The sequence below is a fragment of the Syngnathoides biaculeatus genome, chromosome 22 (assembly GCF_019802595.1).
Source record: "Syngnathoides biaculeatus isolate LvHL_M chromosome 22, ASM1980259v1, whole genome shotgun sequence".
In the NCBI taxonomy this organism is placed as follows: domain Eukaryota; kingdom Metazoa; phylum Chordata; class Actinopteri; order Syngnathiformes; family Syngnathidae; genus Syngnathoides; species Syngnathoides biaculeatus.
Window position 1 is genome coordinate 9,071,627 of NC_084661.1, and position 23,398 is coordinate 9,095,024.

Sequence of the window (23,398 nt, forward strand, 5' to 3'; positions counted from 1 at the left end):
ACACACACACACACACACACACACACCACACACACACACACGATGTATTGACACAGGACTGTAGAAAAACCTTTTGTAGAACACATGGAATCAGCACCCACGCATACAAAGTCCTCCCGACTTCATCTGCTCTCGTGTCCGTGAGGAAGTTGAAACCTTCCGGCCGTATGAAACCGGACATTCAAGTTTCTATCATTGCACAGGCACTAGATTTGTCTATGGTATATATTAATTTTCAGCCAATGACAGAAGCAACAGCTCAGTCTTCAAAGCTGTTGTTCGTGAATCAAAATGTACTGTACACCCCCCCCCAAAAAAAAAAAAATCTCTATATGACAGCAACATCTGGACACCAATTATATTACAAAGAAACAATAGTACAAAACAATTTGTTTAACGGTTCTGGTGCTATAAATGTAACCAATTCACACTCACTGGCCACAATATTAGGTACACCTACAGGCAATGATATAACACATCCAAAATTCTGCTTTGACAAGGATGCTCTGATTTTAATTCCCTCACCCCCCACCCAGCAGTTGTATAAAAGTACTGCAACAAACAGAGAAAATGTTTTTTTTTTTTTTTCGCACTCCCTCGTGCACGGTAACCAGAATATTAGGAACACTTGTGATCCAGTGCCGCCTTGCATCACTGTGGGCGACAATTACGTGAATTCAGTTTGCTCACCGAACAGAACCGGAACATGATTCTCCGCTGCATATAAAAGCTGATGTTCGATGCAGCCCTTGTCTGGGGAGTCGGGTCCATTGTGTAAGTGTACCTAATGCAGTGGCTGGTGATGACGGGTGAGACGAATAAGACAGCAGTTGTGCGTTAAGTGACACAAACGCAAGCGGAAACGCGTTCCTCCCTATTTATTGAATCTTTCCAGATCTTCCTAACTGGTGGTTTCCCACGCAGCAATTCCGCCCCCTCGCGGGGAAAATACGAAAACACACCACCGTTGTAGTCCGTATTTTTTAGGCTGATTTTGTACCTATTTGCGTTTTCACAATAAATATGCTTTTCAATAAATACTCTCTCGTGGACATTTATGGGCGATGTTAATATACAAATTCAGGAGTTAACCTGCACTCCAATTTAAACTATTTAATCCCCAGAAAGCCGTGAGAGGATATAACGTAACAGCAAAGAGATTTGAATGTAAACACAAGGTCATGTTTTGTATATTTAAGATAAGAAATAACAACCCCCCCTCCCACCCCCACCCCCAGGGCAACTCAATTGAATGCTTGTGATGTCATCAGTACGTAGAAACACATTTGTCAGCTTGGAAAGTGGCGGCAAGTCCCTCGGAATTCACTGAATTCAAAAGAAAAGGTCCAGAAGGAGACAAAGACAAAGCGTCTCTTACAAGACTTTCAACGGTCTGCTTGTGCTCCAGTGGGTTTAGTCTGGCTGCAGTGATACTTGGTGGTTTTTTGTGTCCCCCCTCCCCCCAAGAGGTTGAGGTGACAAGGTGTACGTCCAACTCAAGGTACGTGGTTCGAACCCAGCTCAACCAAGGATCCGCATGTCGTCACCTGCGTTCAAGTTCTGTTGCGTGGGCTAGTTTTTGACCTTTAGGCGGCTGGGCCTGCAATCCTTTCACTTGGGATCAGCAGCCAAGTGAAATCCTCCCCCAAATCCAGTGCCATGCAGCCTCTAAGGTCCCCAGGCCAGCTACCTCCGCCTGGGCCCGTTGTGCTCTGTCCACTGGCTCCCCTGGAGGTCGTTCTCCACCACGTAGCCGTAGCCCTCCTTTTCAATGCATTCAACCAGCACCTGCAGAACCTACGCGGCAACAAATTAAAGCCATGAAATGGATTATTTTTAGTGTGTTATTAATGAAAAAAGAGCATAGAGTATAGAGTATAATGACACTTCTGCAACTTTCTCCGCTCACATTTATTTTTTCGTATAGACATTGAAGTGAATAATGTTATATGTATTTTTCATTACAATATCTATTTTAGAATGTTTATAGGGATGACACTTGGGCTTTAAGCAATAGAGTCTTCATGGGAGGTATTGAATGTGTTCAATGATTCTGAAAGACTTTGAAATGAACTCCTAAATGAAACCTGTGTAATATGTCAAACAGATGAAACTCGACAACGGTGCGATAAATAACGCAGTCGGCGGGAAGCGCTGACCTGGCGCAGTCGGCGGTCCATGGCGTTCAGGTGGGGCTGGATGAGGATGGGACTGAGACGGTCCCTCACCAGGGATTCGGCCACCAGTGTGGACAGCTTGTACTCCTCCTTAGCCAGCAGCTGCAGACGCAAGTGGGTAGACTTGCGTACCCTGCACAATATCCGGCCGATTAGCCCAAGCGCACATTCGCTCACAACTCGCACCCACGCAAGCGCGCGTACGTGCGCTCAGCCCCCGCACGCCTCATTTTACCTGCAGCACTGCGTCAGTGGAACCAGGATGGACTTCTCGTCATGGGAGTGTTTGCCAAACCTGAAAAGAGACAAACAAGCAAATACCGTTAACGCAACTTTGAACGCTGTTTTGAAGTGCCTTTTTTAGAATTAGCTGTTACAAAAGGATCGTAATGCGCTATTTGCGCAAATTGTCAAAATCTTTGACGCCCTGGGATGCCGCAAGATGGCGGCAAAGCACTACTTTTGTATTAGACGCGGCCGAAGCAACAACCAAATTGTGCGGTTTCATGTTAATATGCTGATGGCCGACTGGACTTCTCACCCCCTGCCGTTGTCCAGGTGGATGATGAAAGTCTCGTTTCCAAATTTTTCAAACGTCTCATAATGATGCCGGTCCATGTTTCCTGTAATTAAAAGTGAGAAACAGGAAATATTATGTACTTTTCTCCAAACGTGTGCCTATGTACAATCAGAATATCTTGGAACATGTAATTCATGTCAGTAGCACACTCCAAAAAGTCAACTATATGTTATGTTCAGGCACAAAACAATAATTTGGATGATTATAACAAAAAGAGGAAAAAGAACTATCTTGTGGTGACCCACAAGATGGAGACATTCCCCAGGGATGTGTATCTTGAAGCGAAGGGGAGAAGGATCAAAAGTCAGGTGTTGGCTTCAAAAGGAGTGGTTGGCCACTTGATGTCAATACACTCAGGTATGTGGATAGTAAAGTAACAAGACAGACTCTCATTTTATTTACCACATCTCCGCAATCTCAAAAAATTGTGATGTAAGGAGCAATCCAAAAGATTTTCATCATGGTCATCTGAAAAGTATTTTCAATGAATCTGTCCGATGTACGAGTTTTTCGTTTTTGAATCAAGCGACTTTAGCAAATGAAGTGTATGATATTCAAATGTATTTAGATGGGTTAGATGTATAATTTAGCACTTAAAAAATGTCCAACTGACCCATGAGAAAGTCAAAGATGGTCATGTCCATTATGTCCAGAAGTCTGGTCCCACTGTCGTAGGGGGGAGTCTGTTTGACCTCCTCGCAGTAGTCCGGGTCCACTTCCCACCTGAGTATCACAAATTCCGTGTTTATGGACCACTACCGATGTTATCTATGCCTCGCAAAATAGAGGCGATGTTCTTACTCTGCCTTCTTGCGTTTGTGGTAGGAGCGTCGCCACGGGTTCCTCCAGGTTTTGCGCTTTGCGAGGGCAAGGTCCGGGAGGAAGGCGGCCAGGGATCCTTCGATCTGGTCGGGCTTGCCGCAGAGGGCGTGCTCCGTGGAGCAGTAGTACGAACATTCCCCGTAGAAACACACGTTGTTGGCTGCGGAAAAAGTATCATGTACATTTTGACAGTCAAATGGACATTGCATTGATTACTACAAAGTTCCACAGTTATACCTCATGAAGTAACCAATAAGCGAATATACATACACAATATATAACCATAATGTGATTCTTTAATTGGTAAAACGTGATTATGAGCTAAAATGCCCCCCCATAAAAAAAATCTCCTATTGAAATTCACTTCTTCATGGCTCTGCTCTTTTTGCTCTTTTAGAATTTCAAGCGCATCCGTTTTACAAGGGACAAAATTAATGACCCCTTGGGGAATTCAGCCACTTGTATTAATTGCTGAGACTGTGAGTAAATTCAATCCCACGAGACGCTCCCCCACGTGCTCGTGACCAAAAAAAAAAAGAAAAAATATTGCATAGCTCGTTAAGTGCTGCGCTCTGATACGAGCACGCTTCCAGTTAGTCTCCATTTAATGAACTCCCTCAATATTGCGTATTTTGGTCAGTTGAATTAATTTTATGATAAAAATTTTTGCTTTCTATAACCTCGCTAAGCCAGTCGAGGTGTTCCCTACCTGGCGATATGAAAAAGGTCCGCCAGAGCTTTTTATCCCGCGTGACATCTCGGATCTCCTTGGTCATGTTGACGAGTCTGCCGGCCACGGGAGGGACGCGGCGAAAGTCCAGAATCCTGCAGGACCCCAAAGGACAGACGCGGGATTATCACGTCATCATCATCGGTCTGGGATTAAATGACTCAACGATTCCAAAACAAATGAAATAATAAGACTAAATTGTCGGACAAAATATTATAGTCGGCACATGCTGTTCAAATGTCGCAATCCAATTCTTGATCACAATGTTTATACAAATAAACATAAAGTACAGTGTATTAATCTGATGCTGTAGTTAACATCAGATACTGAAATGGTTTTCATTCCTATAGAAGTGCAATACAGATATTGTGCAATTATGTTAAGCGAATCAATACACTGAAATCTTGAGTATACATTATATACACATACTGTACATGTCAATATTACACTCCCCACTTTATTTAATTCTAAAACTATTAATTATTATTTCTCTTCCTAGATTAAAATGATTCTTTCTAAATCCCTGTTCTGGTTCTTCTTTTTCTTGGTTGTACATATGAAAATGAGGGTATATGTGTGATGATGAGTATATATATATATATATATATATATATATATATATATATTTTTTTTTTTTTTTGGGACAACTGTCAAACAGTCATTCCAGACATGTTTGTGATTCAGACAGAAATAAACATGGACAAGAGTTGATCAATTCCTGCAAATTATCATAAAATTAAAATCTACCTAGTTACATACAGCCTATTGACAACACTTTTCCATTTATTTTGTCACCCCAGATGGGACTGGAACCCACAATCCCTGGCTTAGGAGGCCAGTGCCTTATCCATTAGGCCACTGGGGCACGTCGTGGTGCAGTGAAGGAGGATGGCACTAGGGGGCAGCGTGGCTACGCTGCACCGGGAGGAAGCGAAGCAACCCCGCGGTTATTGTGCAGCCAGCATTTCACATCACGCGGCTTTTAACCTCTCCGCACACAACATCCTGATGTGAAACGCCCGGCAAAGTCTAACTTCGCCGTCCGTTCTGGGAAATTGTATTTAATGCACCGAGCGTTAAGGCTTTTGTGGTTCATCCGACACATGCGAAAAGGAAACTCAGGTTGTGGGCTATTGTTGAGATGAGTTCCTTTGGCTTTGTGTGCGGATGCGCGCGGCCCAAATGTCGGTTTTTACGCATCTGTGGTCTTCAGTGCGACATCGGCGCTGACTCTTTAACAATTAATATCCCCTGACAACTGCTAATGGACCGGGCCTGAGGGGTCAAAAGGAGGACAGGACAGACCAGAATAAAGATGGGAAAAGTGCCGGGGAAAGGGTTGGAGGAATAAAAGAGCAACCAACCACTTGAAACACACAAAAAAAACAACAACAAGTAATGATGCATTACTAAAATTATAAATACGGGGAACAAGAATCACATAAACAGAATCACTCAAATTGTTTTTCTTGGTCAGGCACACATCTGTTGCTGGGCAGAATACAACAGGCATCATGATATATTCGGGTCGCAATGAAAAGAAAAACATTACCACATGAGATTAAAATTGGAATTTTACGAGAATAAAGTTGTGTACTTGCCAGGTAAAACATCAGATATTTTCAAGAGTGAAAGTTGCAATGTGAGGAAAATTGGGTCTTTGTTGTACTATATTTTCAGGGTGGAATAATTCTGAAAATAGTTTTTTTTTATATTTTAAAAAATGTGGATTTTTTTTAAATTAAAGTTGTAATATGAGAATAAAGTTGAATATTTTTTTAGGAAAATAAATATTTTTTTCTTTTCCAAAGAGTTAGGGTGTATATATTTTTAAATCTATAGAATAACCTTTTTTTAAAATATTTGTTTTATATCTATTTTTGAAAACAATCATTTCTATTTCCAACATTAAAATCACCAATTAGTTCTATATTTTCAGAAAAAATATCGTTATATGAAAATAAAGTAAAAATAAACACGCCCACTCCCTGTTATAAATGCATAATAAATGGTTCATTATAAGATGTTGCACAGTATTTAAAGTTTTGTTTTTGCACCTTCTGACTGCTCGCTCTTTTTTTTTCTTTTTTCCACCTGAAGCGAATCCAATCACATAACGAAGGGTGTTAATGGCAGCGTAGCCCATAAGAGAAGCGGCGTTGGCTGTTAGCGCCGCTTTAAAAGGGGGCTCTGTGCGGCTATACAGGCCCCCCCTTGGGAGGCAGTGCAGCCTCGCTCTGCAACACCAGCAGCAACCGCTCCGGTCTAATTTAGAACAGACAAAATAAGGGAGGAAAAAAAAAATAAAGTGCTGCTTTTGGCAAACCATGGCTGGCTTATATTTAGAATGGGCACAGGGCCTTTCGTGCCTTTGGTTTCCTCCTCTTCCCTTCCCTTCCCTTCCCTTTCACCCACACACACATATGTTGCCAGGACGTGTTGTGTAGAGAAGAGCGCCAGATGTGTAGCAGACTGTTGACAAAAGCTGCCGCTAATGCAATTTATGCAGGAGTGTGTCACTGCGCCCCAAGGAAGGAAGCGAGCGAGCGAGCGAGTGAGCGGCCCCCGCCGTGATGGTGCACATGCGAGCGGACAAGTGTTGTAACCTCACCCTCGTCTTGTGCCGGGATGGAAAAAGCAAAACAAAACAAAGACAGTCACACACTAGCAATGCTTTGTAGCCTCCTGATGCTTCCTGTCTTTTTTTTTTTTTTTTTTTTTTTTTTTAACAAAGCTTCCCTCCAGCAGGAAGAGTCAAGAAGCGTGCCGCTCGGCTAAGTAGGGAGGATGCAGTCTTTGTTCGCTCGGATGCTTGCTGTGGGAGGGCCGCATTCGTTCTCGCTGACAAATGGCCTCTGCGGGCTCGGGGCTTCACTGTACAGCGCCGGGAAACAAGATTGATGGAGGCAAGTGAAAAGGGAAGGAGGATAAAAGCGGCAAAAGTGGAAAACGTGGAAGGACTCAATGGATTCAGACTGAAATAAAAGACAGCAAGACACAAGAGCTTCTGCTCAGGGTGTTCTGCATTAGAGAAAGGAATGCGTTCCATCCCTGCTACTTTTTGCCTTGTTGTGATGTGGAATGGTAACCCCCCACCACCCAACCCATCTGCAAATAAAACCGTACGGCTCAGCGACTTCGAATTTGCCTATTTGGGGAAATTCTTCAGTGGAGCCCAATCCTCTGTTATTCACTGGAAAAACTCACCAATTTTCTGCCAAACAGAATAAAAGTATCACTCTGGCAACATCTGGAACTATGTTGAAGTGAATTGAAGTGCTTTACTTGGATCACAGGTGTCAAACTCAAGGCCCGGGGGCCAGATCCGGCCCGCCACATGATTTTATGTGGCCCGCGAAGGCAAATCATGTATGTCAACTTTTGTGATTCTCATTCGAATCTGTACCAAAATTTCAAATTGTCTGATCATAAATCATAATGGTGAGGTAATGCAAGTTTTTTTTATATTAGCAAACATCGACAATAGTTGAAAAACACATTACCCTTGATTTCTGATTCCAAAAGTAGTTCATAAATTTCACGTGTCAATATGATGAGGCGATAAGTGATTTTTATGGTTTCACAGTTATAACGGCCCTCTGAGGGAAACCAGAACTACAATGTGGCCCATGAGAAAATTGAGTTTGACACCCCTGATTTAGATGATGGGAGTGCTGTGCCAGCATCTTGTGACATTTTGATACCAGCGTGAATTGAGGAGCTTCATCTAGACAAAAAGTAGCTATTTGGTTGCATCTAATCGCATCTCCAGGCAATTATAAACCTTTGGGGGGGGCATCAATTATTTACAGATTTCCGCTATTTTCAGCAAGGCTCCGCCCCCATCCCTCACAACTTTGTTCGCCTTTGCATCACGTGCTGCGGGTGTTGCAGCCTACCCTTCAAGAAAAGCCACACTGGCCAGCCGAGTCATTTAGTTTGACTGCATACAATGCGAAATTGTAAAATGTTCATTTATTGAGACGGTTTTGACAGAAATGACATTTTACCAAGAGGAAGCATTTATTTTTGCATATCTGGAAAGAAAAAAATAACATATTTCAAGAATATCTGTGGAAGTTAATGCAAGTTGCTGAAGTGGGAGGCAAAAAAGTGCTGAAAAAAACAGTTAAAAAACCTTTCTCGGTATCATAAGAAATAACGCAATAGACAGATGGGGACAAAACAAAACACAAAACTAGTTTTGAATAAAGTCATTGTTATTTGCTTTTTCTTCAAGCAAAAGGCAAAAACAGTGATTAATTTGGGGGAAAAAAATACTTAATATGGCTATATCACCCAGCTCTTAGGTAACAGTATAACCTGCATTAATGTTTTCCACCAAGCAGGACAGTTCGCCATATTCGGATTTGGAAGTAGAAATCCTGATCTGGCAACCCTAACCCTGAATTAAAGTCCCATTGCAAGGGAGTTATGTCATAATAGAGAAGTTGCATAAAGGCTGTCCCTACCCTGAGAAGGGTTCTTTACTTTGCTCGTGAGAACCTCAGCAGCGGTATCTGTCCAGCAACCAAATTCAGTGTTTTGGGATTTGCATTAGTTTATGCAAATTCAAGCAATGCTGTCCAGCAGCTCAAAAAACCTAATTCCGACATTAGTATTCTAGTCTTTATGTAAAAAAAAAAAAAAAAAAAAGGTCATAATCCAAAGGCAAAGGTGCCCTTGACATCAAGTGTTCTGCAGATTTGTTGTGTCCCCGGCCAGGTGGTTAATGAGCTGACATGAGGAGGCGCAGATTAGCAATCAGGGCGCTAGTAGAATCGGCAGGACGTCGAACAGAACGTTGTCCCTCCAAAGCGGCAAAGATTCGACTTGACCTTCTTGTCGCCAAAACCAGAGACATTTTTGTGCAAGAAGGACTGCTTTGGGGACACGTGTATCATGGTGGAACCGGAAACGGAACGGAAGCTTATTCATCGCCGCCGACTGCCTCACTGGTGTCAGATTGCACACTTCTGATTTCGAATTTAGTTCACGGTGCAAACTTGGTCAACCGAACGGTCCAAATTTCCAGAAGGTCTTGAGGTGTTCGGTATCCCAGAACGTACGACACGATGTCCTTAATGGCCGCTACACCATTCCAATTGGTTTGCACCAAGGGTCTCCAACTGGAGGCCCACGGGCCATTTGTGGCCCCCAGGACAATGTTTTGTGGCTCCCACTTTGATATGGAAGTTTAATGTTAGGCGGCCCTCGAGTTTTATATGAATGCCACTTTTAAAGTGTTGTGTGCGGAGCTGACGAACCTTAGGGGCGTGACATCGACCAGGTTTGATGCAAGCACAGACACATTTTTCAATGACTGAAAGTTACAGCTGTCTTGCCGTGGAGTTTTATTAGTACTTTTGGACACAACGATTTTACACCAGCATCCGCGTTTATCTTATTTTTTATTCAAAAATAAAGATGTTTGAGAAGATTGGATTTTTTTACATTTCTAAATTGCGGCCCAGGAGTTTAACTCAAGCGGCCCCTCAAGCAGCCCCAAGGTAATTGAGTTTAAGACCACCTGTTAAAATCGTCAATATTGCATTTATTGCAGCCTGAACTCTAACAAGTCTAAAGTTCTCCAAATTTAGGGGCCTGTTGTCAAAACCTCATAGAGAAGTGACCCTCAAACAAGTCTAACTCACTTTCCCATTTACTAGCCACAGAACTGACAATGTTTATGTTTTCAGAGTTTGGATAAGAGGCCGGAATTTTATTTATTTATTTTTGCATTTCGATGCGCCGTCTTACCTGTCAAGGTGAAAGGCAGCAATCTCAGCGTTGTGTCTTTCAAAGTCGGAAAAATAGAAGAAGTCTGGGGGCGTCTCCTGTTCACGTGTCTGCCTAAAGGGACACAAAACATATGTTTACACGACATATTATGAGTTCAACAACATGTATTTAACAAAATAGCATACGTTTAAAAATGCAAATGCAAAAATACTTGGCAGCGTGTGCGATTCTGATCCTCTGAGCTTTTTCCAACACAATATCCTCTCTCCAGAAGGTCAGTTAAGGACTCAAAAGTGTATTTTTACACCTGTGTACTGATATTCTTTCCCCTTTGTAGAAATAACCAAGCCCCAATCAAAGCAGTTCGAGGAGTTTAAGGAGCGAGGACAATTCAAGGTCACAACCCTCCTGCTCAAGCGTCCACTCCTGCTCTCGCTGTGTACTTATTTCCGTCTGACTCTGATCCATTTCCCAAAAAAAAAAAAAAAAAATGCTTCCTGCACACTTTCGAATTTTAAAGCTCTCACAAGCAGCGAAAGAACCTCTTTAAGACTTGAAAAGCCAGTGCTGATGGAACAGAAGCCAGAACGCCGGCGCAGGACAGATGCATAAAAATCGAACAAGACTGTGTGCTATTTGAGTTATTTTCCCTTTTATGAGCTCCACTTTGCAGTATTTTTTCCTCCATTTTTTTTTCTTTTTAAATTGACCACAGTAAACGCCTTGCGCAGAAGCAAGAATTGCAAAGATTTGGCCGACATCCTTGGCCGTTTCTTCTTCTTCTTCTTCTTTCTGGATGACGATGAGAAGCCTTGGAAATATCTTGGCATCCTCTTTCTCTCTGTTCCTTCTTTTTAAATTTTATTTCCCTCTTTGCTTCCTCCACTTACAGAATGCGTGCAGAGCCGAGTACCTCATATCTGTCCACTTCTCCCTTTCCCCCTCTGTCGCATCTCCCTCTCTCTCCTCATTTCTTTCTTCTCGTTCCTCTCCTCTCTTCCCCTCAGCTGGCTGGCTCGCTCCCTTCGCAGCTGTGTAACTGACATACGCACCAGTCATTAACAATCCCGATGTGGTGCCCAGAAGCACAGTCATCCGCTCAAAAGTTCTCCATTTCTTCCTCTCCCCTGCATTTTGCAAGTTTTTCACTTTCGCTGGCATCCTGGCGATCATTTCACTTGTGACATGAACAGTTGAGCGTCGAACTATCAGGACCAGGATCTGATGCCATGTGTGCTCCAACTCGTGATATTTCAAGATTTTGTTTGATTTTAAAACGTAACTTTGCCTCAGATTCCTTTTCCCGATCACGTCATTTGTTTTATCACTCAGTTGTTGCTAGGCAGAGTTCATAGGGTCCAAACAACAACAACAAAAATCGCTAACACATGCCAGCCACGCCCACTGGGAGCTGATGTTGCTGCGCTCATATGCAACACTCATATGAACTATTTGCATTTATTGCACAGCTCTGTATGAAACAAAAAAGAGAACACTTCCGATCTACTATAAGTCCACCCCCTCCTAACGAACACAGCTAGAATCAGAAATTATATATAATATGTAATAAATATGTAGTGTAATAAATATGTAATAAACATGAACTATTGTATATAAAATGAATGATCATATCTATTGTTAGGGTGGCATTGTGGGTCAGCTGGTGAAGCGTTGGTCTCACAGTTCTGAAGTCCCAGGTTTAATCCCGTACCCGCCTGTGTGGAGTTTGCATGTTCTCCCTGTTGTCTGCGTGGGTTTCCTCAGTGTACTCCGGTTTCCTCCCACATTCCAAAAACATGCAACATTAATTGGACACTCTAAATTGCCCTTAAGTGTGATTGTGAGTGTGTCTGTTTGTCTCTATGTGTGCCCTGCGATTGGCTGGCAGGCAGTTCAGGGTGTACCCTGCCTCCTGCCTGTTGGCACCTGGGATAGGCTCCAGCACTCCCTGTGACCCTCGTGAGGATAAGCGGTGAAGAAAATGGATGGATAGATGCATTGTTCGCATATCATATGAACAAATCCGCATTACACTCGCAAAGCAAGATAGTGAACTGCCATCTATCGAGGGGATACATTCAAGACTCGACCACAACAGGTGAAAACCAGTGATAACAAACAAATATAACAAAAAAAGATTTAAAAAAAATAGTTGTGCCTATAGATTCTAAACGAAACTCTTTAACTCACTTCACCATAGTTCATTAGCTCCAAGATGCCACACAAAAAAAAAATCCAACAAGCTGAATCAATTACAAAAATGGGGGAACACTGTACTGTACTAGTGTACAAAAATGAATCGCGTTAGTCATTTCGATGGAGAATAGATCAGTTTGGTTGCAATTTAATCCTGAATTGAGAAGATGTCGCGAGCACTAAAATGTACCGACGGTGTCACCAAAGGCTAAACAGAATCTTTTTGATCGTATCGCTTTCATTCTGGACCGCTTCACTCCACAGTGAAGAAAAACGATAGTGACGGATATTGGGAGCAGTGTCCACTTACAGCAGCACAAATGGACAACGTCATTTAGAGCGCAATATCGAAAGTGGCCATGACAGCTTCACGTGGAGACAATAACAACACAAAGGCGGTTCCTTGGACTAATTGTGTGTCAAATGTAATCAACGCATCACGACAAATCAGATCACCATCACGTAAACCAGGTTTGCCAGAATTCAGAACTCTTGATTGCCTCAAAAGAAATATTTATACTCGACTGAATGATGCAAATCACTCGATTAAGAACATTTTCAGACAAAACACTGCATATGTGTACTTAACCGCCGAGCTGTTTAGCTCTCTGGAGGACAAGCAAAAACAAACATTGTCGAGCAATGTTTGAATGGCAGTCCTGAAATGCTTCTCTTGTACTTAGCACGTCTCCAGAGAGACAAAATACAAGAGTATTACGCTATCTGGTTTATTCACGCCCACACAACGTTGTTCGGAAAAGCATTGCAATGAGGCGTGTGAGGAAAATGGTGCTACGATTAAGAGCAAAGTGCTACACATTGTCAAGAGATGCTGGATAAACTGTGGATGGGGAGCCATGTTCAATTTTAATCAATAAAGTTCTTCAGAGCAGGCAGCCAACACCTCACACTCCAACACTTGGGGGAAAAAAAACAAAAAACAGCCCAGGCCAGAAAATGAGAAAATGTTATTTCTGGACAAGAATGGGGCGTGGGCAACTGGGACAAGTACAAATTCTATAACAGGACTCCTTATGTCCTAGCGTGTTATGAACTGGTCGCAGGGAACATATAAATGCATGACCACATAGTAAACTCTTGGCTCCAAAAATGTTTGTGACAAACTGGGGAAAACAGAAAGGACTGTCACTTGCTCATTCTCTGAATGGACCCACTTTGCTTGAATAAAGCGGTACCTTGACTTGCATAACACGCATTTAATCGAACATCAAATAACTGTTCGTAAATGTATGCCCTGTGATAAGCAATTTTGCACCACAGTCACACAGCTAAGTGTTCAAGACCAAAAAAAAACATATTTTCACGCACAGCGTGGCGCCATTACACAACTGCCTGTTGGTTCGAACGTCAGAGCTGTGATCAATGACAGCAGGTGAGACATACTGGGCCCGGAGTGGCCTGGGTGACCCCCGGGCTGGGTGGGGAGGTGTCACGGTAAACACATAGTTTACACTAGCTGGACAGATAGTTTCTTGGCTGTGCTTCCAAGATCCGAGGGGCCCCGCAGCAGCCAGTGGGGGGTTTGCAGGTCTAACGGCAAACACACCACATTGTGAGAATTTCAAGGTGCATGAAAGCGACGCATGTGGAGAAAAATACCTGCAAGTACAGTTGAGTGCATGTGATACTGGCCTGAAAACAGCAGCATGAAAATTCGACCTAAAATAACAATCGTGGAATGTCAGCAGGGTATTCATCTTCATCCTATTTTCTGAAGCACATGACCGCGTTATGGTCACCTGTGAACTGGTAGCAGTGTTCACTTGAACTCTTGACTGCGAGGTTATTGCGTAACCAAGAACCCGCCATGCTAGCCCAGGTATTAATTTAACTGTACTGCGGTGGAATAACAAAAGGGAATATTGAGGTTAGCTTATTTAGTTATGTGAGTCTTTGTGATGCATTCAAGTTGCACACCACTGAAAACCACAATCGCAAAGATAAAATTTTGTAGAATGATACTAATCAGGTTAACACTCATTACTGCCACCTATACGACTGGAGTGGAACAGTATCAACTTCAGATAGCCTCCATAGGACCTCACGGATAACCTTGCGATCGCTTTTATCCGGTTTCCGGGCTGTGAAGTTGTACTTCTGGAGGGAAGTTTCAAAGTCAAGCCATCAATCGATCAGGCTCGTAGTCAAAACGCGGGAACAAGATCTGCAGTAAAAACAGGACCCGAGGCTCTCTCTTCCAGGCCGAAACGGCGTCGTTTGAGCGCACGTACCGTTGAAGGGACACGAGGATGAAGGTGAGCTGTAAATGCATGGGAGGCTAAGATAGCACGGCATCATCACAGCGGGGAAGGCGGCAATGAGAGGAGGCGGAGCATTGTTTTATCTCGAGCCGCGCCAGTGTGAAGGCTGACCTTTTCAGCAATGACATTTGATAAAGTGACTAAATGCTTCTCACCCAGCAGGCAAGACAAAATTTGCCTTCGCGTCCAACCGTCAGTGCGGCTATTTGCCGGTGTCGCCGCTGTGGCGCTGCACTGTAATTTTATGTCTGCGGTGTGGATTTGCTGCCCAAATGGGGGGGGCGTGACAGGCTATTGTGTTTTGAGTAAGTGCTCTGCACATGGTCGGGATGACATTTGGTTTATGCGAGTGGAGGTGGACGTGATGAGGGGAGGGAGGAAAAGAAACAAGGAGAGAAAGAGGGGAATGATGGAAAGCATCGTTGACGGGGAGAGAAAGGTGCTGGATCATGCCGCCGTCGGCGACAAGAAAAAGGGAAACGTCAATAATATACATAAAGAATAAAGCAAGATGAATGGAAGGAAAAAGGAATCAAACGTATCGCATTTGAAAGGAAAGAAAAAAAAGCGAATGATCAAGGAGGAAAGCAGTGGAATGAGAGTAATTATGAGTTGATGTTTCTTCCATTTACATTTTGGCATTCATGTACGACTGCGACGCGAGCTCAAAAGGGCAATGTTTAAAAGCACTTACCGCTTTCCGTGTCTACATTTAAAGGCTGATTTGATTATTGAATTACATACATAATGGCAAATAGAAAGGCAAGAACCGTTTAATGTGTTTGCATTTAAAAAAAAATCCATAAATTGATAATCTAATAAAACAGCAGGGCAACAAGATAAAAAAAAACACACACACGAGGTTTTTGAAAAGCACAATACAAAAGCCTGGGGGCTCTCGAAATAACCTTCACAGTGCGATCCAGGTGTGTGTGTTTGTCATAGATTTTCAGCGTCGGGCTGTCATAGCTCCCAAGGCGCTACAATGCTCTTCTTCCTCCTCCTCCTCCCACTCCTTACTCTATTACCCCTTCAGAGTCAGGGACTGCTATACACAACGACAGCTGTTTCCTCCCAGGGAGCACAACACTCACTCAAACACACACGGGAAGTGCGACTCAAGAGTCAGTCCAGACGTACTTGGGTCCAAAATGATATGGACATTGACGGACCTTTTGGAATTGCATCGCGGGGAAAAATAGAATCATAAAAATCAAGCAGCAACTGACAGAAGTGATTCTCAGATCGTCCAACAGGATTCAGTTAAAAAAAAATATCCACCAATTTACAAATACCGTATGAAATTCTCTGGAGTTATCTTTACGTTTCACTTGTCCTAAAAACTCGACTTGAATAGTGCAAATGGAATATTAGTATTCAGGAGAAGACCAGCGTGGCTCGTACGAGTAGACAATTGATTTTTTTCATGAATTTGTTTGTTGTGCAAGATTTTACAGGCATTTAAGGTTTGTGTGTTAATAGCAAAATCGTACAAAGATTGCAGCTGCTTGTCTCGTGGCTGCTCACAAGCATTTATTTTTTATACCATGGACTTACACTATCTGCAGTATGTAGTACTCAAAATGGCCAAGGAATGAACAAAAGAAGGAGCAGCACAATGTCCATTGAATTGAAGCAACAACAAGAAAAAAAAAAAACAATGTTGCATGTTTTTCACAAGTAGAATATAATGGTGTTATTTTTCTTCTTAAAATACTTTACAAAAATGTTTAGGGGAAGGAGAAGGCTGGAATGGATTAATATCCATCCATCCATTTTCTTTCCCGCTTATCCTCACGAGGGTTGCGTGCGTGTTAGAGCCTATCCCAGCTGTCAACGGGGAGGAGGCGGGGTACACCCTGAACTGGTTGCCAGCCCATCGCAGGGCACATGGAGACAAAAAGCCGCACTCACAATCACACCTAGGGGAAATTTAGAGTCTCCAATTAATGTTGCATGTTTTTTGGAATGTGGGAGAAAACTGGAGTGCCCAGAGAAAACCCACACAGGTGCGGGGAGAACATGCAAACTCCACACAGGCGGCTCTGGGATTGAACCCAGGACCTCAGAACTGTGAGGCCAATGCTTTACCAGCTGAACCACCGTGCCGACTGATTCATATCAGTTTAGCTAATTTCAATAGGGAAAGATGATATCAGATGAGTGTTTTGAGTTATGGGCATGGACATGGTACAAATTCTACTCGTACCTCAAGGCGCCAAAGTATTGGGGCATTACAGAAAGACGAAACATCTTCATAAATTCTGCAACTACATGACTTTTTCAGCAAATAGCTGAGGGTGTGTTCCGCAGAGAAAAAGAGATTGTGTTCTGTACTGCCTTTTTATGCGGTGTACCTTCTTTTGTTTCTGATGAAAATACAGAAATGTCACAGTAATATTCAAGAACAGGAAAGAAACTCTCCCATGAACCACATATATACATCATAATCTTGTTATAATATTTCCTCCCGTTCAGCTAAATGTTGAAAAACTGATGCTTCACGTCAGTGTACACTAAATATATATATATATATATATATATATATATATATATATATATATATATATATATATATATATATATATTTATGCATCCTGGCTGCTCCACAACCCAATTGTCAAGACAAAAGCACAATAAGTAGGAATGAACACAGTATCAAAAAAAATGAATTATGCAGTACAGACTATTTCAAAAGAGACTACATCCTGTTTAAGTTTAGCCTCCGTCTCCTGAGGGGCCAACTGCATGCATAAATGCAGACATCCTGACTAAACACCCCCAGAACACACACACACGCGTACATACACCAAAATGCGCCTTCATTATTCCGCCACTTCAAAGAGGACAGAGTGCCACAAAAAGAATAGCCCTGAATGAAAATCACCCAGCAAAGCACTTCTATTAGAGCTTTAGCATGTGGCAAGACACCATGATGAGCTGTGAGAGGAGGAGGAGGATGCTGGAAGAAGGATGCTCGAGTAGATTGTTATTGAGAGGCTTTTTAGATGACGGGGGGAGATGGGGGTAAAGGGGGGGGGGGACAGGAAGGCGTGCGCCATTAATCTACGTCTAAATGGATTTGTATTGTCATTCTGTGCATTAATCCCTGACGGAGAGGCGTGCGCGTGTAAACCCGCGCACAAACGCACCGGGAGCTGTTGGTCATGCTACCCTGTAAATACCCGGCGCGGATAAACAGGTCTTAAAAATGAAGCTATCATCTCGACGTAATCTGATCAAGATACAATGACAGCCCGCGCTCTCTCCTTATCTGCACTTTACAGCGTACGCGTTTCCACGCCTCGTCCCATCTTGACACTCTCTTTGCGGCTATTTTCATATACAGAAAGCGTTTCTTTTAAAAGCCGATCCATTGACATTTGAGTCGACACCGAGCTACAAAATGTAGACGTGCTAACCGCTAGTAACACGTCACAGCGCACACATAACGATATGTCCGCAGTCAATTGGGAGTCTCATGCCCGAAACCAGAAGTCGTACATCCAAGACTGACCTTGGAGAGGCAGCACGGTACCAGAGGGAATCCAAACATTTAACAATTGACCGTTTTCCAAACAGATCGTGAGGAAAAAAAAAATCACTTTTATCACATCCCACAGCACAGGATAATTATTTAGGATTATCTTTTAGAGGCATCTGATAATCAGGCCACAGAGTCTGAGAGAGGAAAAATGCTCTAATTAGGCTCAAGTACAAGATGGCAAACAGACAAAAATAAATCTGAATAGATTTCTGGAAGTTTTCACACCGAAGAGAGTTCCGAAAAGTCCACCTGAAAAAATAAAAAATGCCAAAACACATGCCTTAATCTGAATGTATTAGAAAACAATTTTTTAAGAACACTGTGGCAGGGCAGCCTCGTATGCCGAAAGCTGTGATCCAATCGTTTTTATTTGGTTTGAGATGCGTCAAAGCCAGATGGAAATCAGGAAGTGTTCTGCGGCAATTAGACCGTCTATTTGATTAGAAATTGAGGTTTGGAATCCGTCCTGGCGCTTGCAAAAGAGGATGGGAGTAGTGAGGTGAGACAGGTATAGACAGATGCTCGAAGAGTGCGTGGAGGAGGAAATGTGGTTTGAAAAGGAAGGTTTAAACGCACACACGCAGCCAAGACATGACAAACAAGGGGAATCGATTGAAAGTGAATCTCTTAACGGAAATGTAAACATAAATCGCTGAATTCCCAGAATGAGCTATGAAAGAGACTCGACTGCTTTCTAATCTCCATTTCTAAAGCAGAGCTAGATTACACACACGTGTCAGAGTGTGTGTGTGTGTGTGTGGGGAGGGGGGTGTGGGGGGAATCTCACCGTATGGGATAAAAGATGAACCCTAATCTTCGCCGTTCATTCATCTTTCTAAACGAATCCCGTCAATGATCCGCCAGCCACACAGAAAGCGCAACCGGAACAACACGAGGCCCGCTTCCCTAACAATCAATCATGTTATGTTACATACTCGTATATACTGCGCCGTGAAAGGAAATTCTGAAATATGACGCACGAGGGTTTGTACATTATCTCATTTTCTGTGCTCGCAAAGCTGTTCAAGAGGCGAGGATTCATAATTCACATTGAGCGAGGGATTAGAACACAAATCGTACTTTGCCGTGATTCGGGTTCTTTTTGTTCAGGGGTTTGCCAAGGAGGTCAGGTGCGTCAGAGCTGACCTTGCGCACAGCGAAGTGGGGAACATTTAACCGAGTCGCCACTACCGTACCGCCAACGATTACAGGACATCGCCCACAGCTCAACGAAGGCTGTTGTCGTCAACTTCAACGCAAAACGGTGTTAACAGAGCAAGCTACTCGAATTTACAAGCGCTTTTGAAATTTCATTGAAGTGCCCTGTGAGTCATTGAAATGTTTTTACACGACACTAACCCAATCATAAAATATTTTCTAAACACGTTTTGGAAAGATTATTACTCATTAATGTGCAAATTTTAGACTGTTCATCCAAGTAAATTAATGAAAAGGCTCATTATGCGGCTGTAAAGGAACCGCATTTCATGTATGAATGCCAGTTTAATACATTGGATTGAATTATTCATGACAGAATATTGCAGGAGAGATCTTAGCGGGTGCGCGTTCATCGTCTGGTCCTCAGGCTGTATGGATAAAACATGAGGGTTTGGAGATCATCAAAAGTTGCCCATCCTCGGCCCAGATTGACGAAAACTCTGAAAGACTGAAGCTATGATCTCCTGAAATTAAACCGTTTTGACTGCGCTGTTGAAAGGCGCAAGAGCCTTGTCTGCTAAAAAAAAAAAAAAAAGTATTTGTTTTTCCTCTTAGGGGCAAACAAAGTGATCGGGTCGGCTAAACCTTGACGGTGGAGATGACGGGTGTTATTGCCAAGTCCCACATTGTGGTGACGAATGCCAGCCATTCATGATCCGGGCGTTTTATTTTCCATTCAAACTGACCAGACGGCAATCTGCGGTTCAGCCTCAACCCACATAGGCTTGAAAGTCTTGCTATAAGACAAAAATCCGTCATCCTTTGCCTCTGTATGATCTTTTTTTTTTAAGTCTGCTCTGCCTTGCTGCTGCGTTTGAAACAATCAATAATAATAATAATTAAAAGAAAAAAATCAGACAATGATTGGATCATTACGGTCATTTAACCTGGTCTCTAATTGCTGCATATTGAAAGTGTCTCCAGTGGCAGTTTGTAAAAATAGCCTCTTTTCAGAGTTGCAATCTTTATGGGATGATTATGGGACATGCTTGGCTAAGACTGATTGCTGTGGCCTTTTCAGTGCTATTCTGGCTCTGCTGAGTGTGTGTCTTCCACTCCACATCGATCCATCGACTGCAACCCGCGCTGGAAACCCGCTTGGGCCCAAAAGGTGAAGCCCGTGATTTACGCCGTCACAGGCGAGCGAGCGTGTTGATTTTTGATGACAATATGAATGAAGCATCTACCTATTCGCATTATGCCAACATTGAACGTAAGCTGCTTTTACTGCGGTCCGATAAGCGAATGTCCACAAGACGTCTGTGGGCAGGCAGAGTAAAAAAAAAAAAAAAAATTATATTGTCGTCGTTGTAGTGGAGTAACATTGAAGTGACACATCAGCACACAAGGTTTTTTCCTTTGCTTATTATACCTCATCTTTGCAAATAAAATGCCTGTGATGTGATGATTCTTACGATAAGACATTCTTAAGATGAACACTTAAGGCGGCCTTGATTAAAAGCACACGAATCGGCCACTTGACTCTTCCAAAAAGGTGCCTGGACTTCTTCCCCCGTCGTCTGTAAGCTTGTTCACCTTCAAGCAGCTTTTGTTGCCGCGACGCGCGGCGACGGCAGCTTACGAGCGCGGCCAGTGTGTAACTAAATACAGAACTGCTGCTTTACAGCTCTGTCACGGCCCATCTTTCTTTCACTTGATGCCTGCAGCCCGCGGCGCTGGAGTGCAGTGGGAAGGCTGCCAGCACGGCTCTGTATTGACAGTGCACATGCATCACATACATCCGCTGTTTCTCCCTGGATTTTTTTTTTTTTGCAGGTCAACTAACATTATTTCCTCACTGCCTGCATGGGGACAAGTGACATACATAGCAACTCCATTCGGTGTACCTGCAGGGTATCTAAAGACTCTCCCTTTTTGATAAGGTCTGATTATATTCATTGACAAAATACAAGTGGTGTCGAGCTCAGGGACATCAGCGGAGTCGGAAACGTGACCTTCAGTTCGCAATTTACCAAACCACTTACTACCCGCACAGTTACTTTGCGACGATAGAAAACCAATAGAAAAAAACAGCTCATACATCATCTGGAACGGTTCAGAATCAATTTGTATTGAATAACATGACACGGAAATAAAGAAAACACTTGCCAAAGATGGTGAATATTCACCATGCATAATAATGTCTGCAGATCGTTACAGATGTATTTTGCTAATTAGAGTTGGTTGTGACAAGTTTTGCTCAAACCACGCTGAACCCATCACAATACCAGTGACCCTAAGGTCCTGTGACTGAATCAGAACTATGATTGAAAGCACAAGTTCACCAGGCGGGCCCTAAACTATACCTCGCTGACAACAAAATCATTTATTTATATCCAAATACTAAGTATTTGTATTTTCAAAAACACCGTTTCGTATTGAGCCCATGAAATGTCTTCGGCTCACCCACAAAAAAAACAAACAACAGATTCAGTTCAGAATGTAACCTGTTCCCAGATGATTACTGTGCAAAAACAAGATAAAGTAAAACGAAACATTTGTGGCTTTTGAGTTAGAATGAGTTTGTACAGAAAATGGATCTTGTTGTACATTGTTTGCATGATTTATTGTTATACACAGGAACCCATTAAGTCCCCTCCAAGAGTACTTTTACATCTCGATGTATTACACAAATCAGGACAGAGCACCTTTTGTTTGAAGTCCCTCACTTTTCAAGTAACCCTAACCCTACCCTAACCCAAACGTATTGGAAGAGACATTAAACTAATTTAAAATGAATAACATTTCATATTTGGTGGCATAACTCATACTTGCAATAACTGCATCAAGCCTGTGACCCAATGTCTTTGGGTTAACCCTAACCTTAACCCTAACCCTAGACTGTTGTATTCTTCATCTAAAATGCTTTTCCGTACATTTACTTTGGCCTTTTTCAGGTCTTGTTTCGTTCTGGATGTCTCTTCCTTCAGTCACCTCCTCAGGTGGTAAAATGCATGTTCTATTGGGTTAAGGTCAGGTGACTGACTTGGCCACTTTAACACCTTTCATTTTTTTTTCCACCTGATGAAGTCCTTTGTTGTACTAACAGTGTGTATAGGGGCTGCTCCAAGGTAGCTAAGATGCATTTTTCTGTTAAGGGCCAGACAAAAAGGTTTTGTAGACTCATCTATCATGAGTTACATAATCAATAAAGACTAGTGAGCCAGTTCCAGAAGCACCCATGTAAGCTCAAGCCATGACATGATGTGAACTTATGTGTTTTGGATAATAAGCAGATCCTTTCTTTCTTTCTCCACAGTTGGACCTTTCCATCACTTTGGTGGCATAACTCATCTTGGTAACTAATCTTGGTCTCATCAAATCATAAAACTTTGTTCCAAAACCGTGGCTCATCTCTGTACTTGGCAAAATTCGATCTGGCCTTTCGATTCTTTCTGCTGCTGAATGGATTGGATATTGTGGTATGGCCTGTGTATTCCTCCTCTCAAAGTCTTCTTCGAACAGTGGAATGTGATACTTTCACCCTTCCCATGTGGAGGTTGGCAGTGATGTCACTGACTGTTGTTCTTGGCCGTCTCTTCACAGCTCTCGCAATGTTTCTGTCATCAACGGCTGTCGATACCCTTGGCCGACCTGTTCGGTGTCTGTTGCTTAGTACATCCGCAGTGTATTTCTTTTTCAGGACGGTCCAAAATTTTGGACTGGCGAAGCCCAATGTTTGAGCCATAGTTTTTGATCAGCTTCAGAATGGTTTTCTTTTCTCCCACAGACAGCTCTCTTGTCTTGATGTTTGCTGAACAGCAATGTACTTTTCACAGGGTGAATCCCAAAGCTCAAAGCATCGATAAGGAATCAATCTAAAGGAGTATATAGAGCAACTAGAAGCCCCCATCAGTAAATAAATATAATAAAAGATGGCATTCTGAACTTGTGTCTCATATTCATGTTTTGATCTGAAACCCAAATGTCTTCAGTGGACAACAAAAACAAAGGAATTGACATTGGCGTTCCATTACTTTTGGAGGGGACTGTATAAACAAAAATAAAATCATGAGGGCTGTATTGTATTTCACACAATAAAACTAGTTCAAATAATTATTTGTGCGGTATAAAAATGCATTTTAAGTGAAAACCAAATAAATA

The 23,398-nt window shown here is 42.6% G+C and overlaps 1 protein-coding gene, 1 long non-coding RNA gene and 1 other non-coding gene across 3 annotated transcripts in view; 1 reads left to right on the top strand and 2 right to left on the bottom strand.

The window, feature by feature from the left end:
- Positions 1-1,243: 1,243 nt before the first annotated feature.
- The window catches only part of fam20cb (FAM20C golgi associated secretory pathway kinase b), a 57,909-nt gene continuing 35,754 nt past the window's right edge, over positions 1,244-23,398 (bottom strand). The window contains exons 5-12 of the mRNA XM_061810274.1: positions 10,070-10,162; positions 4,289-4,404; positions 3,559-3,739; positions 3,371-3,480; positions 2,719-2,800; positions 2,413-2,472; positions 2,160-2,310; positions 1,244-1,797 (exon numbers count right to left, since the gene is read on the bottom strand). Coding sequence (XP_061666258.1) covers positions 1,687-1,797; positions 2,160-2,310; positions 2,413-2,472; positions 2,719-2,800; positions 3,371-3,480; positions 3,559-3,739; positions 4,289-4,404; positions 10,070-10,162 — 904 coding nt within the window. The 3' untranslated portion in view covers positions 1,244-1,686. The remainder of the gene's footprint in view (positions 1,798-2,159; positions 2,311-2,412; positions 2,473-2,718; positions 2,801-3,370; positions 3,481-3,558; positions 3,740-4,288; positions 4,405-10,069; positions 10,163-23,398) is intronic.
- trnar-ccu (transfer RNA arginine (anticodon CCU)) lies at positions 5,102-5,174 on the bottom strand. The gene has a single exon. It is a non-coding gene; the product is annotated as a tRNA-Arg (tRNA).
- On the top strand, positions 14,389-21,684 carry LOC133495521 (uncharacterized). Its single transcript, XR_009793598.1, has 3 exons — positions 14,389-14,523; positions 20,316-20,405; positions 20,922-21,684. It is a non-coding gene; the product is annotated as an uncharacterized LOC133495521 (long non-coding RNA).